Source organism: Sorex araneus, chromosome 2 (genome assembly GCF_027595985.1).
Source record: "Sorex araneus isolate mSorAra2 chromosome 2, mSorAra2.pri, whole genome shotgun sequence".
Lineage (NCBI taxonomy): Eukaryota > Metazoa > Chordata > Mammalia > Eulipotyphla > Soricidae > Sorex > Sorex araneus.
In genome coordinates this window covers 267,198,105-267,211,283 of record NC_073303.1, presented here as the reverse complement: position 1 = coordinate 267,211,283, position 13,179 = coordinate 267,198,105, and the positions used below count along the sequence as shown (strand labels likewise).

At 52.5% G+C, this 13,179-nt stretch overlaps 1 protein-coding gene across 1 annotated transcript in view; it reads left to right on the top strand.

Annotated features, from left to right (window-relative positions):
* Positions 1–13,179, top strand: part of XRN1 (5'-3' exoribonuclease 1) — a 60,099-nt gene that overhangs the window by 30,479 nt on the left and 16,441 nt on the right. The window contains exons 24-31 of the mRNA XM_055127134.1: positions 667–782; positions 1,229–1,375; positions 3,392–3,481; positions 4,255–4,390; positions 7,754–7,810; positions 7,890–8,022; positions 8,535–8,604; positions 10,477–10,639. Coding sequence (XP_054983109.1) covers positions 667–782; positions 1,229–1,375; positions 3,392–3,481; positions 4,255–4,390; positions 7,754–7,810; positions 7,890–8,022; positions 8,535–8,604; positions 10,477–10,639 — 912 coding nt within the window. The remainder of the gene's footprint in view (positions 1–666; positions 783–1,228; positions 1,376–3,391; positions 3,482–4,254; positions 4,391–7,753; positions 7,811–7,889; positions 8,023–8,534; positions 8,605–10,476; positions 10,640–13,179) is intronic.

Genomic DNA, 13,179 nt, shown 5'->3' with positions numbered 1-13,179 from the left:
ATTAAGTGTGCCATGTTACTTTGTTCCAATCCGTACTGCATGATGAGGTAACTTACTTCCTAGCTAAAAATTGTAAAATCTTTGCTTTTCTTTGAAAGATGTAAGTCCATGGCTTCTGCCCTTAAGCACACCAGTTTAGAGGAGGGGCGCTTTTGACGTTGCTCCTTTCCTCCTTGGCCACTGTTTGGCCACGTGCCCACATTAGACCTTGTTTGCGTGGGGTGTGCTCCCCCGGCAATGCATTGTTACTGTTTTTTGGAAACTCATTCTTGCCGGCCGTGGATACACTGGCCATGAGTGTGGAGCTGCAGCTGTGTCCATGATGAGACATTCTGGTGAGCAATGTCAGCTGCAGAATATAATCAAAAAATCCAAAAGCAACCTCCTCCCCGCCTGCAGAGTCAGCAGCTGGTACCCGGAGCAGAGGGCACTTCTCGGCACAGCTGTGCTGGTCACTCGTGCGCCCCTTCACTCATCCCCGAGGGAGCATCTCCCTGTAGACATACCACAGGGAGCCAGGGCGGGAACTCGGTGACTTTTTAGAACCATTAGTGTAGCAGCCCTCTGGTCAGGGATGTCTTGGCTATGTCCGTATTTTAAAGGTTAAAAAAGAAAATTGAATGCTTTGTGTTTCCACAATTGACCTTTTTGTTTTTATATTTAAAGAAATATTCTATAAAGTACAACCCAGGATATGTGTTGGCCAGTCGCCTTGGAGTGAGTGGATACCTTGTTTCAAGGTTTACAGGAAGTATTTTTATTGGAAGAGGATCTAGGAGAAAGTAAGTTTACGTTAGAGAAATTTTCATAAAGTGGCAGAGAAAATTAAATGATAAAGATAAAATGGTTGCTCTTTCAGGATTTATTTTCTTCCATCCATCGCTCTGAATTTCCTTTAAACTTGTGCATAAATTGCTTTAGTGGGGGTCTAGCACAGATCTTATCTTAGCGGCTAATCAGTTGAACCTTGAAAAAAGGTATCAGGCGGTGTGTGTGAATCAGTTCTACTTCCCCGCGTCTCCCTGAGTCTCCTAGTCGTAGCGCTGACCAGCCCTGCTGGCTTGGGTTTGTAGGCTGACCCTACTGTTCTCGTGCTGCTGCTTTGGGCGTAAATCCCGTAGGCGAGCCTGGGAGTCCAGCCCAAGCTAGAACCTCCCTGAGAATGTGAAAGCAAGACCTGGGTGATCTTCACAAAAGTGTAACCCTTGTCCCTGTGCTTTCAATCCAGCCCTCACGGAGACCATAAGGCAAATGTGGGTTTGAACCTCAAATTCAACAAAAAAAATGAGGAGGTCCCTGGCTACACGAAGCGAGTCGGGAGCGAGTGGATGTACTCACCGGCCGCCGAGCAGCTGCTCTCGGACTACTTGGAGCGGTGAGTGCGGGCGCGGGAAGTGCCACACGCTGTCACGTGGGGAAAACAGTTACATCTCCCGCGGAGATGAGGAGTCCAGGGAGAATCGTCCCCTTGTGATGGAAAGGGCCCTTGCCTTGCTCTCACAAAGTGCTCACCCCTTTGCCTGATTTGTCAGGAGGGGACAGTTGATACAGATAAAGAAAACTGCACTGGACTTGGCGGGCAGAACAGTTTCGTCATTATTTTAGTAATTAATTCTATATTTAAGACTTACTTATTTACGGGCAGGGTGATAGTACAGTGGGTAGGGTACTTACCTTGCACACAACCAACCTGGGTTCGATCCCTGGAATCCCATTTGGTCCCCTGAGCACCATCAGGAGTAATTCCTGAGTTCAGAGCCAGGAGTAAGCCTTGAGCATCGCCAGGTGTGACCCAAAAACCAAAACCAAACCAAGAAGATGCACTTGTTCACCACACTGCATATGGGCACAGCTGGGCTCCGCAAAGTTTTGTGATTGCGTTTCCTTCCTCGGACACGCGGTTTCCCTGTGGTCATCTGTGCTCATGTAACTAATCCAGCCCCGGAGTCTGTGCCGGGGCTGTGTAAGTCAGTGCAGTCAGGCAGATTGGGTATCCGCCCACTCTCTCCCTCCCACTCTCCTCCCTCTCTCCCTTCTTTCTTCCTCCCTCTCTCCCTCTCCCTCCCTCACTCCCTTCCCCTCTCTCTCTGTTTCTCTCCCTCTCTCACTCCCTCACTCCCTCTCTCTCTCATGCTCACTCTTTCTGATCTGTGTGTCTGTGTCTGTCTCTGTCTCTGTCTCTGTCTCTCTCCGTTCTCCCGCCCCCACCCCCACCCCGGGTCAGTACGAGCTGATTGCCTGCTGGCTGCCCACTGGCTCTCCTTCTAGCACTTTCCTTTGCTGTCACCTGGCCCCTCCCCTGTCCCCCTCGGTGACCCTCCATTTCAGCCTGGGTGGGACTGTGACTCCAGTGGTCTCCATCTCTGGGGATCCCTCCTCCCTGGAGGGAGAGCCCTGGAATCTCGGGGGTGGGTCACAGCCCGGGCCGAGGCGCGTCACCTGCTGTCAGCTCCAGCCCAGGCCCCGCACCCCGCACCCCGCACCCCACACCCCCTTCACTCGGCTGTCCGATCTGATCTTTTTCTGGGGATGTTTTCTGGCTCCCGTGTTCCGTGAACGGTGGCCAGTGTCCAGTACTGTTAGAGAGCTCGTCGATTCCAGGTGCCTGGGCTGAAACTCCAGACCCTCCCAGGGGTCCCTGCAAGCCCCCGAGATCACTCCCTAGTAGGTGTCTTTCCTCGGCCACCTCGTGCCTCTACTCGGGCCCTGCTAAGCCTCAGCCTCAGATCCGTGTGGAACACCTGACTGGCTCGTCACAGGGACCCCAGCCCATGTCATTAAAGTGTATTCCCAGGTTACATGTCACTGGAATGTGTCCCCAGGTTACATGTCACTGGAGTATATTCCCAGGTTACGTCATTGGAGTGTGCCCCCAGGTTACGTGTCACTGCAGTGTGCCCCCAGGTTACGTGTCACTGCAGTGTGCCCCCAGGTTACGTGTCACTGCAGTGTGCCCCCAGGTTACGTGTCACTGCAGTGTGCCCCCAGGTTACGTGTCACTGCAGTGTGTCCCCAGGTTACGTGTCACTGCAGTGTGTCCCCAGGGTACGTGTCACTGCAGTGTGTCCCCAGGGTGCGTGTCACTGCAGTGTGTCCCCAGGGTACGTGTCACTGCAGTGTATTCCCAGGTTACATGTCACTGCAGTGTATTCCCAGGTTACATGTCACTGCAGTGTATTCCCAGGTTATATGTCACTGCAGTGTATTTCCAGGTAACATGTCACTGCAGTATATTCCGAGTTGAAGTTTATTGGGAATCGATTATTACATTTTTTGAAAATCTGTGAATATTTTCGGATCATCAGTGCCTAGCCCTTATTAATAGGGGATTATGTGAATTAGTTCTATGTTTTTTTTAAACCGTGTTTTGTTTGTCTCTTTGTGCGACCAGAGCCCCAGAGCTGTTCAGTTACATAGCCAAAAATAGCCAAGAGGATGTGTTCTATGAAGATGACATTTGGCCTGGAGAAAATGAAAATGGGTATGCCAAAATGTATATTATTTATTCTTATAATTAAATGAAAATGGGTGTGCAGGCAAAATGTGTATCATTTATTGTTTATAATTTAAGCATAATGATTTTAGTGGTCGGTATAGCAACTGTTACTTGGGGGAGTGAATCTGTTGTTGCCTTAAGTGTGTGTTTGTTGTCCTCTTTACATTTCTTGGTAGTTGGGGGACCGTCCATACAGTACCCAGGGGCCCACAAGCTGCTCTGGGTAAGATTGCTCAGTGCTCAGGCACAGTGAGGGGATGCTGGGGTCACTCGGGTCACTGCACTGGTGTTCGGGAGTCGAGCCAGGGTCTGGTGCATGTGGGACTGTGCTCCCACCCTTGAAACTCCCTCCCCGGCCCCGGTTTCGCTTTAAACTATCCACATAAGCTTGTACTTGGGTTTGGAGTGGGGCCACAGCCGCACCGTTCAGGGGCCGCTCCCGGCTCCGTGCCGGGGCGAGACCGGCTCCTGCATGCCAGCCCGCCCTTGCCCCCCCCGGCCTCTCCGGCCCTCAGAGCCTTACTGAGTCTGTACTTCATTTTATTTCAGGTACATCCGTCCTTTTTTAAAAACTGATTTTTGTGATTTTATTGAGAACCTATTGTAGAAGTGGTCCCAGTTAAATGTAGTGATGTATTACTGATGATGACTTGTCGTGTTTTGTCATTTATGATCTCTGTAAGGTTTATGTCTAGACCTTTCATGTAAGTTCTCAGGAAATGTAATCAATGTGAAAAAGTTACTATTTTTAATTGCAGAGCTGAGAAAGTTCAGGAAATTATTACTTGGCTGAAAGGTCATCCTGTCAGCACCTTGCCTCGTTCTTCTTGTGATTTACAAATTCTGGATGCAGCAATTGTTGAGAAAATTGAAGAGGAAGTTGAAAAATGCAAGGTAAGACAGTTTTCAGCAATGAGATTACTCAGTGACTGAGACTGAAGTTCAGGGCACTGTACATGATTCTACTCTTCACTCATTTGCATTCCTGCCACAGGGAACATTCCCCGTGGTCCCAGCTTCACCGAGTCTCGCAGTCCGTCCGAGTAAACATAAACGCTACTCGGTATAAATAGCCACGGCAGTCGGGCTTCATGTTTTAACAGTGTCCCTAATTTCAGAATTGGTGATTAGAATTTTAGAAACTTAGAATTTTGTAATTCTCGTGAGTTGGTCTATTTCAATTTTTTTAAGTTGGCTCCTCTTTTTGTAGAACATAAAATTATTTAATTCACTTTTTCAGAATCTCTTCTAAGACGTACTTTCCTCACAAACACATCTAGTGGTATTCTTTATTTTGTTTTATTTTTATTTTTATTTTATTTTATTTTTTTTTTGCCTTTTGGGTCACACCCAGCGATGCACAGGGGTTACTCCTAGTTCTACACTCAGGAATTACTCCTGGCGGTGCTCAGGGGACCATATGGGATGCTGGGATTCGAACCCAGGTCGGCCGCGTGCGAGGCAAACGCCCTACCCGCTGTGCTATCGCTCCAGCCCTAGTGGTATTCTTTAAATTCCCACTTTCTGTCTTTTTTTTCAGTGTTTTTATTGAGGTACCATGATTTACAGTCAGTCCTAGAGAATTTCAGGCACCCAGTGTCCAGCACGCTTTCCACTGCCAGTGTCCACTTCCCTCCACCTTCCCCCACCCCGGCCTGACCCTCCACAGCACTTTCCCGCCTGGGTTGCTGTAGTTCGGGTCTCCCGATCTCGGTGTCATTGGCTCGTGGGTCAATTCAGACGTGGCCTCAGCCACACTCCTGCCCGTGGCCTCCTGTCCACTCTGCTTCCTGCCCCCTCGATGTCTTTCCGCCCGAGTCCGTCCAGTTTCCATCTCGGAGTCTATGTCTTGATTTTAAAGAGCATTCTAGACAGGTTCTCTGTTATCTCACCTACTTCACCCCACTTCAGTAGGAAATGGAGTGACAGCCCCCCTTCTTCACCTTTTTCCTCGGGGGGGCTGTGCCTGACTGCGCTGGGCTTCCTCCCGGCCTGCCCGGGGCTCGGCACAGTGCTGGGGTTGGGCCTCACCCCGCACTGTCTCTGGCAGGTCATTCCCCTTTCATCTTTTCGTTCATTTGCCATTAGAATGAACAAATGGGGCTGGAGCGATAGCACAGCCGGGAGGGCATTTGCCTTGCACACAGCCGACCCGCGTTCGAATCCCAGCATCCCATATGGTCCCCCGAGCACCGCCAGGGGTAATTCCCGAGTGCAAAACCAGGAGCAACCCCTGACCATTGCTGGGTGTGACCCAAAAAGCGAAAAAAGAATATTTGCTCTAATGTAGCACTCGTTTGAGCTCAAGTGTGCTGTAGGGAACCCTCGCAGACCTCTCCTCAGTTTCTTCCTGGTTTCTGTGTCCCGAGGCCTGGTGGTGCCCACGGTCTGTCTAGGCCACTGAGTGGACACAGCGGCAGCTGCCCCAGGCCCGGCCCTGCTCCCCGTCCCTGTTCCATGTTCTCTGTGCTCTGCGCCCGTCAGCCGCGCACTCGTTTCCTGGCTGATTCTCCTGTGTCCCAGCTGGAGAGGAGGGACAGCTCCCGGGCGGCCCCAGCACCCGATCAAGGAGCCTGTAAAGAGTTGCTGAAAGAACGAGTCCAACACATCTGTGAGACTCCATTTCGAGGCTCGAGCACCTTCCGGCCATGAACGGCCACTGGGGAGCATCTGTATTCCTGGGCCGTGCCCCTGACTCCACGGGAGGCTGCCGTCTCGGACTGCACGGCTGTAAATTGCACCCACAGTCGTAGTTCTGCTTAGTCTGTTGCTTTGGGCTTGGGCTCACATCTGGCGTGCTCAGGGCCTGTCTCTGGACCTTCTCGAGTCATCCCTGTCAGTGCCCAGGAATCGTGTGGTGTTGGGATTGATTCAGACTGGTCCGCCGTGTCCAGGGAAAACTCTTTAGCCCCTGCCTTCTCCCCGTGACCCGCCTTATGTTCTTATTGGCTAGGTTAGGTAGTATTTCCTCTTAGAGTTAGAAGAAATCTGATGCTTAAGAGTGAGTTCTCAAAAGCCACCCAAGATAGGAGAAAACTCATCTGTAGACAGTTTTTTAATGTGCATAATAAAAAGTACAGACATCAAAGCCAGGTTTACAGGAGATTTCAAAATCAAGGAATATGTAAAACAAAACCCACCAGATTTGTATAAGTAGTTTAAAACACATGGTATTGTCATTTTTTCTTTGGTTTAAATTGTCATTTATGTATACTTGACGGGGGACTGGAGCAATAGCACAGCACGTAGGGCGTTTGCCTTGCATGAGGCCGACCTGGGTTTGATTCCTCTGTCCATCTCGGAGAGCCCGGCAAGCTATCGAGAGTATCCCACCCGCACGGCAGAGCCTGGCAAGCTCCCTGCCGCATATTCGATATACAGAAAATAGTAACAAGAAGTCTCACAATGGAGATGTTACTGGTGCCCGCTCAAGCAAATTGATGAACAACGGGATGCCAGTGCTACAGTATATTTTATGTATACTATAGAAAGTAAAGATGCACTTGAATAGGATAGCATTTATGTAAAGTTGAAAACAAGATAAATGTAATCTCTGGTGGCAGGATGAGGTCACTGTTTAGAAGTTAGTAACTGGATGAGAACACGAGGGGTTTATGTGAGAGGTACCTGAGTGTCTCACACAGAAATACTAGCATAGCTCAGTAGGTTAGATGCATAAACTTTTACATTTCTTCTTTATGTCTTAAATAAAAGTCTTTTTTTTAAATAATTTTCAAGATTTAACCTGGATTTGATCCTCAGCACCCCATATGGTTTCCTGAGGCTTGCCAGGAGTGACCCTTAGCACCTAGCCAGGAGTCAGCCCTGAGCACAGAGCCAGGAGTGACCCTTAGCACGGAGCCAGGAGTCAGCCCTGAGCACAGAACCAGGAGTGACCCTTAGCACGGAGCCAGGAGTCAGCCCTGAGCACAGAGCCAGGAGTGACCCTGAGCACAGAGCCAGGAGTCAGTCCTGAGTACAGAGCCAGGAGTCAGCCCTGAGCACAGAGCCAGGAGTGACCCTTAGCACGGAGCCAGGAGTCAGCCCTGAGCACAGAGCCAGGAGTGACCCTGAGCACAGAGCCAGGAGTCAGTCCTGAGTACAGAGCCAGGAGTCAGCCCTGAGCACAGAGCCAGGAGTCAGCCCTGAGCATGGCCAGTGTGATCCAAAAGGGAAAGAAAATGTCTTGCTTAGTAAGACGTGATGTGGAGACTCCGGCTCTGGGTGCTCACCCTCCCTGCGTGCTTCCCTCCCCAGCAAAGGAAGAGCAACAAGAAGGTGCGAGTGACGGTGAAGCCCCACCTGCTGTACCGCGTGAGTGTCCGGGCGGGTCGGGGCCGGGGCCGGGGGCGGGGCGTGGCGTGCCCGCCGCTGACCCAGCCCGTGTCCACAGCCCCTGGAGCAGCAGCACGGCGTGGTGCCCGACCGAGACGCCGACTTCCGCCTCTTCGACCGGGTGGTGAACGTGAGAGAGAACTTCTCGGTGCCCGCCGGCCTCCGGGGCACCGTCATTGGGATCAAAGGGGGTAAGGCCTCGCCCCCGTCCCCGCTCCCTCCGGGAGCCTCTGCGGGAAGTGACCTGTCCCCGTGCCGGCCGGGTGCGCAGCCCGGCCACTCCCCGCTCGGGCCCCCAGAGGCAGGTGGTAGAGTCGCCCTCAGGCCTCGGCTCTCAGGCCCGAGCATCCTTGCAGAGATGCCCTCTCCCGCCGTGTTCTTCGTCAGCTGGCGTCTCCCCAGAGATCTCTGCCCCAGACGGATGGGCTCTTCCCGCCCCTGGGCTGCCTTGCCGCCAGCGCCCTCCCAGCCAGGGGTCAGATCCCTCGCCCCGGCAATGCACGTGCCCGAACTCGAACCCAGAGCTCCCTTTCTTGTCCACTAACGGGGGGTTTCCAACGCGTGCGAAGCAGGGAGGCCCAGAGTGCCCCGAGGCCCCGTCCCCGCCCCACACCCTTGGTGGGCCTCGCCGTGCTCAGCTCCGACTCTGCCTCGCTGCTTCCGAGCCCCCTTCGCTGTGCCTGACCTACCCTCTCCCGGACAGCTAGCAGAGAAGCCGACGTGCTGTTTGAGGTGCTGTTTGATGAAGAGTTCGCCGGAGGCCTGACTATACGGTGCGTGTTTCCACACGAGTATTTGGCAGGGCCTGTGACGGCGGCCCCTGGTCTGTGTTGGGCTCCCCCGCCCGGGGTCCACCGACCCGAGAGCCCCAGTTGGCCCCCAGCTGTCCCCACGGCAGTGAGGCCGCGTTGCAGACGGCACGCGAGGGGTGGACACCGTCAGCTGGGGAGGCGGGCGCGAGCGGGGCGTGCGCAGACCTCGGCGCTGTGGCCTTCCCTCCCCATGCCTCGTGCCGTCCAGGAGGGCAGCGTGGCAGGACCGGCCCATGTCAGTCCCAGGCGCTCTCCAGGGTGGCTCGCCCTGGCCTCGGCCCACCCCAGCCCAGGGCAGCACCTCATGTCGGAGACAGGTGCCCCACTGAGTCCTGCCCTGTCCCTTCTCGAGTGGGCGCGGCCTGTGGGTTGGAGGATGGGAAGTCTCTGTCGCACACAGGGAGGGCCAGCGCCCGGGTCAGGCCCAGAGGCGGGGGAGCACCCGCCACTGGCAGACGAGCTGTCCTGTGACCTGGGGACAGGAGTGGGGAGGGAGGGAGGCGCGTGGAAGGTCCCCCGGCTCTGCAGGCGGCGCGAGCCACCGTGAGTGGCAGCGGGTACCTGCGGCTGCACGGCCCGGGCTTCGGGCAGGAGGACGCGCAGGTTCTTTTCTTTCCTGGTGCTGGCCGGGTCTGAACCCGGGCCTCGGGCTTGCTCCTGGCCCTTCAGCCGCCCCCAGCCGTGGGGACAGGAAGCACGACCCGTAGCACCTGGGCAGGACGAGGCTGTCTGGGGAAGCGCCGAGAGAGGTTCGGGGTTTCGGGACAGGCCCAGGCCAGCGAGAGGATGCGTGTGGGCGCGGGGCTTCTCGCCTCTGCCTTGCGGGGCTGGTGGGCCGTGGGAATGGAAGAGTCCCCAGCCTGCCGGGGAGCTGAGCCCGGGAGCTGAGCCTGACCCTCACCCACGTCAGCCCGTCACTCTTGTCTTGCCTCTGTGTAAAGTCAGTTAGTCCCGAGGGCGCCCACCCACCCTCGGCAGCGCCATCCTGTCTGCAGCGAGAATGTTCTGTAGCTCAGGACTTTGCTGTTTGTCTTCAGGTGCTGCCGCAGAGCCTGAATCCCAAATCGACCTTTTCATGAGCATGTTTGGTCACGCGGCCTGAGCCTGTAACTGAACATGCTGTTTAAACTCCCTCCCCTGGGCAGGAGTGGGAGCCCGCGCGGCTGTGGGTGTTTGCGTGGCGTGTGGCAGCGCCGACCCGACCCCCACGCAGGCCGTGTGGTCCCCGAGCCCTGCCCGGGGCGCGGAAGCCACTCGCCCCTGGCCTCCCCCGTGCCCTCCGGGGACAGGCAGTTCCTTGGCCTGACGGAGGGCTGCCTCGACATTTCCGGAATGTCAGATCTTTAAATGAATTCTCACGGAATTTTTTTTTCTTAGAAAGTTTTTATAGGAAAATCCTAAAAATTGTTTTAACATTCTGGTAAAATTTTTGATATCTGCTTGTGGCAGAGAGCTCTGTCCTCAGGAGGAAGTAGACTGTGTAGTTGGGTGCTCCGGGGAGGAGACTCACTTCTGTGTCTTTGCTCTCTGGGCTTTTGTCAGCTCGCAGGGAAAGGCCCTCGGGAGTAACCACCGCAGGTGCCTCGGTGGTGCCGTTCGGGTGGCCAGGGAGGGCCCGGTGTGTGGCCCCAAAGCCAGACCTTCCCGAGCAGCCTGGCGTCTCCCCGTGACCCTGGCCTTCCCCGGGCAAGCTCAGCCGTCGCCCCGAGACCTCAGGGAAGCGTTCGGAAACGGATCCTCTCGCCAGCGGAGATGTGTCTGTGATTTCCAGTTTCCCGCTGGACTCAGGGCACGCCCTGAGCCCCCGCCCCGACTCTGCGCTCTCCCCCGCAGGTGCTCTCCAGGCCGCGGCTACCGGCTGCCCCCCAGTGCCTTGGTGAACCTGTCCCACGGGAGCCGCTCAGAGACGGGGGGCCAGAAGCTCACGGCCATCGTCAAGCCGCAGCCCGCTGCCAGCCTCAGCCACTCCCCGCAGTCACCATTCGTTCCCACTCAGGTAAGACCCTGCCCGACTTTCTCGGCACAGATGAGTGTGATCTTTCTATGTCTGTCTCTTTCTTTCTGACTCATTTCACTCAGTATGATACTTCCCATGTTGATCCACTTATATGCAAATTTCATGACTTCATCTTTTCTGACAGCTGCATAGTATTCCATTGTGTAGATGTACCAGAATTTCTTTAACCAGTTAAAGAACAGTTTAAAGTACAGTATAATCTGTTCTTGGGCACTCGGGTTTATTCCAGATTGTGGCTATTATAAACAGTGCTGCAATGAACATAGAAATGCAGATGTCCTTTCTTGTGTGTTCACAAAAGAGGAGGCCAGAGGCGCCAGATAGAGATTCTCACTATCTCTCCTGCGAGTTAAGTAGTCTCACGCCATTTCCCCCCACCCCAGGGAGGCTGATGGAGATGGGCAGGCAAACAGGTGAAGGAAGGAACAAGTGCCAGGCTGGTCAGTATCAGTTGCAGTTTATTCCAATCTCCATTCCCGTTCTGCTTCTCTCTCTCTCCTTCTGCTTCTCTCTCCCAAGCCCCTCTCGCTCTCACTTCTTTCACCGTGTGCTCTGTTTCTGTGTCTCCCCTGCTTCTATATCTTCTCCTGTGCTTCTTCGTGTTCTCCCATCCTTCTGTGTGTTCCCCCGTGCTTCTGTGTGTTCTTCCTACTTCTGTCTCTTCCCTTGTGACATCTTCTTCTGTCTCCGTCAGTGCCCCTTACTTCTCCCACAGTCTTAGTTTATATAGGAGTCACATAGGGTGGAACACAAAGGTGGGTCAGAACATTAATACATCAACAAAGAGGTAAGACCACTCCTCAAGGACAAAATCTCATCTAAGATTACTAGGAGATCTGCTCAAGGGTGGGATCCAAACAAGGGTGTGTCACTTTCTTCTTTCCTCAGCTAGTAATACACTTACATAGTCATAGTAAATCTACTTCTAATATTTCTAGCAGTGTCATTCTGTATGAGCACAGTAAGAGATATAAACTTAAAGTTTGGTTCTTCCTGAGGACATTCACTATATATTCCAGACCACAGTCCTCAGGCCAGGTTAATCTTCCTAACCCCAGCAGAGTCCTAGTCTCATCGTTACCTTTGGATCGTGACAGCATTTGTCCATGATCATGCCCTCAACTATAGTTGAGTATTGTGGCGCTTTGGCCTGGCCCATTTCGATGCCAGGGTAGCTCACAGCTTGCCCTGGGTCCATTCCGCCAATCGTCGGGACCCTGCTTTTGGGGTGCTAGGGACTAAGGGCAACTGAGAAAGCAGATGCCCAGGAGTAAATATTATTGGAGTCAATCAACTCCCAAGTTACAAAGCACAATATTAACTGTCTTCCTGTGTCCATACAGAAAGGACATTGCTTGAAGGTAAACTATCCAAAAGACACTAACTTACAATACAAGTTCGGAGTCCTTAGAAGGATCTGATCTTGCAAGATAACAGAATCTGATAGGGAAAAGGTGATTAACTGGTTGGGAAGGAGGGTGCAGAGAAGAGTTTACAGATAAACAGAGGAAGGGAGTATCTCCAGAGCACTTAAACCTAAACTCCTTGTGACAAGGGAAGAAGGACAAACCAATGTTATCCTATAATTTCTACTATTCCTTTTTGCCTCTCCGGGATATATTCCCAGAAGTGGTATTGCTGGGTCTAATGGAAGCTCAATTTCTAATTTTTTGAGAATCGTCCCTATTGTTTTCCAAAAGGGCTGGACCAGTCAGCTTTCCCACCAGCAGTGAAGGAGAGGCCCTTTCTCCCCACATCTGCACCAACACTGGTTGCTTTTATTTTTTGGGATGTGGGCCAGTGTCTGTGGTGTGAGATGATATCTCATTGTTGTTTTGATCTGCATCTCCCTGATGATTAGTGATGAAGAGCATTTTCTCATGTGCCTCTCAGCCATTTGGATTTCTTCTTTGGGAAAGTTTCTGTTCATTTCATCACCCCATTTTTTGATCAGGTCAGCAGTTTTCTTCTTGTGGAGTTCAACCAGTGCCTTGTATATCCTTGATATCAACCCTTTATCAGATAGGTACTGCATAAATATCCTTTCCCATTCTGTAGACTGTCTTTGTATTTTGGTCACTGTTTCTTTTGAGGTGCAGAAGCTTCTTAGTTTAAGGTAGACCCACTTATTTATCTCTGTTTTCACTTGACCAATAGCTGATTTTTAAATCTAGTAGGTTACTTTTTTTGGAAGATAAAGATTTTGAAAATAAATAAAACTTAGGTGTTCATTTGAATGTTGGTATGTCAGTTCCTTGGAAAACAAAAATATCTTTATGTGGATATTGATTCTATAGACTCTTCTATGGCATTTGGTCTCCTTGAAATGCTCTCAGTCAGACCACTGCAAATCACTTACATTCGCATGCGGAAAAGACTAACCTTCCTCCACTAGCCACTGTCACGGGTCCCGGCTCTTGAAGGGACCTCTCCTGTCCCCTCCAGCTGGCCTCGGTGAGGAAATGACTCCACTTCCAGGCCAGATGTTTGTTTGTTTGTTTGTTTTGCTTTTTGGGTCA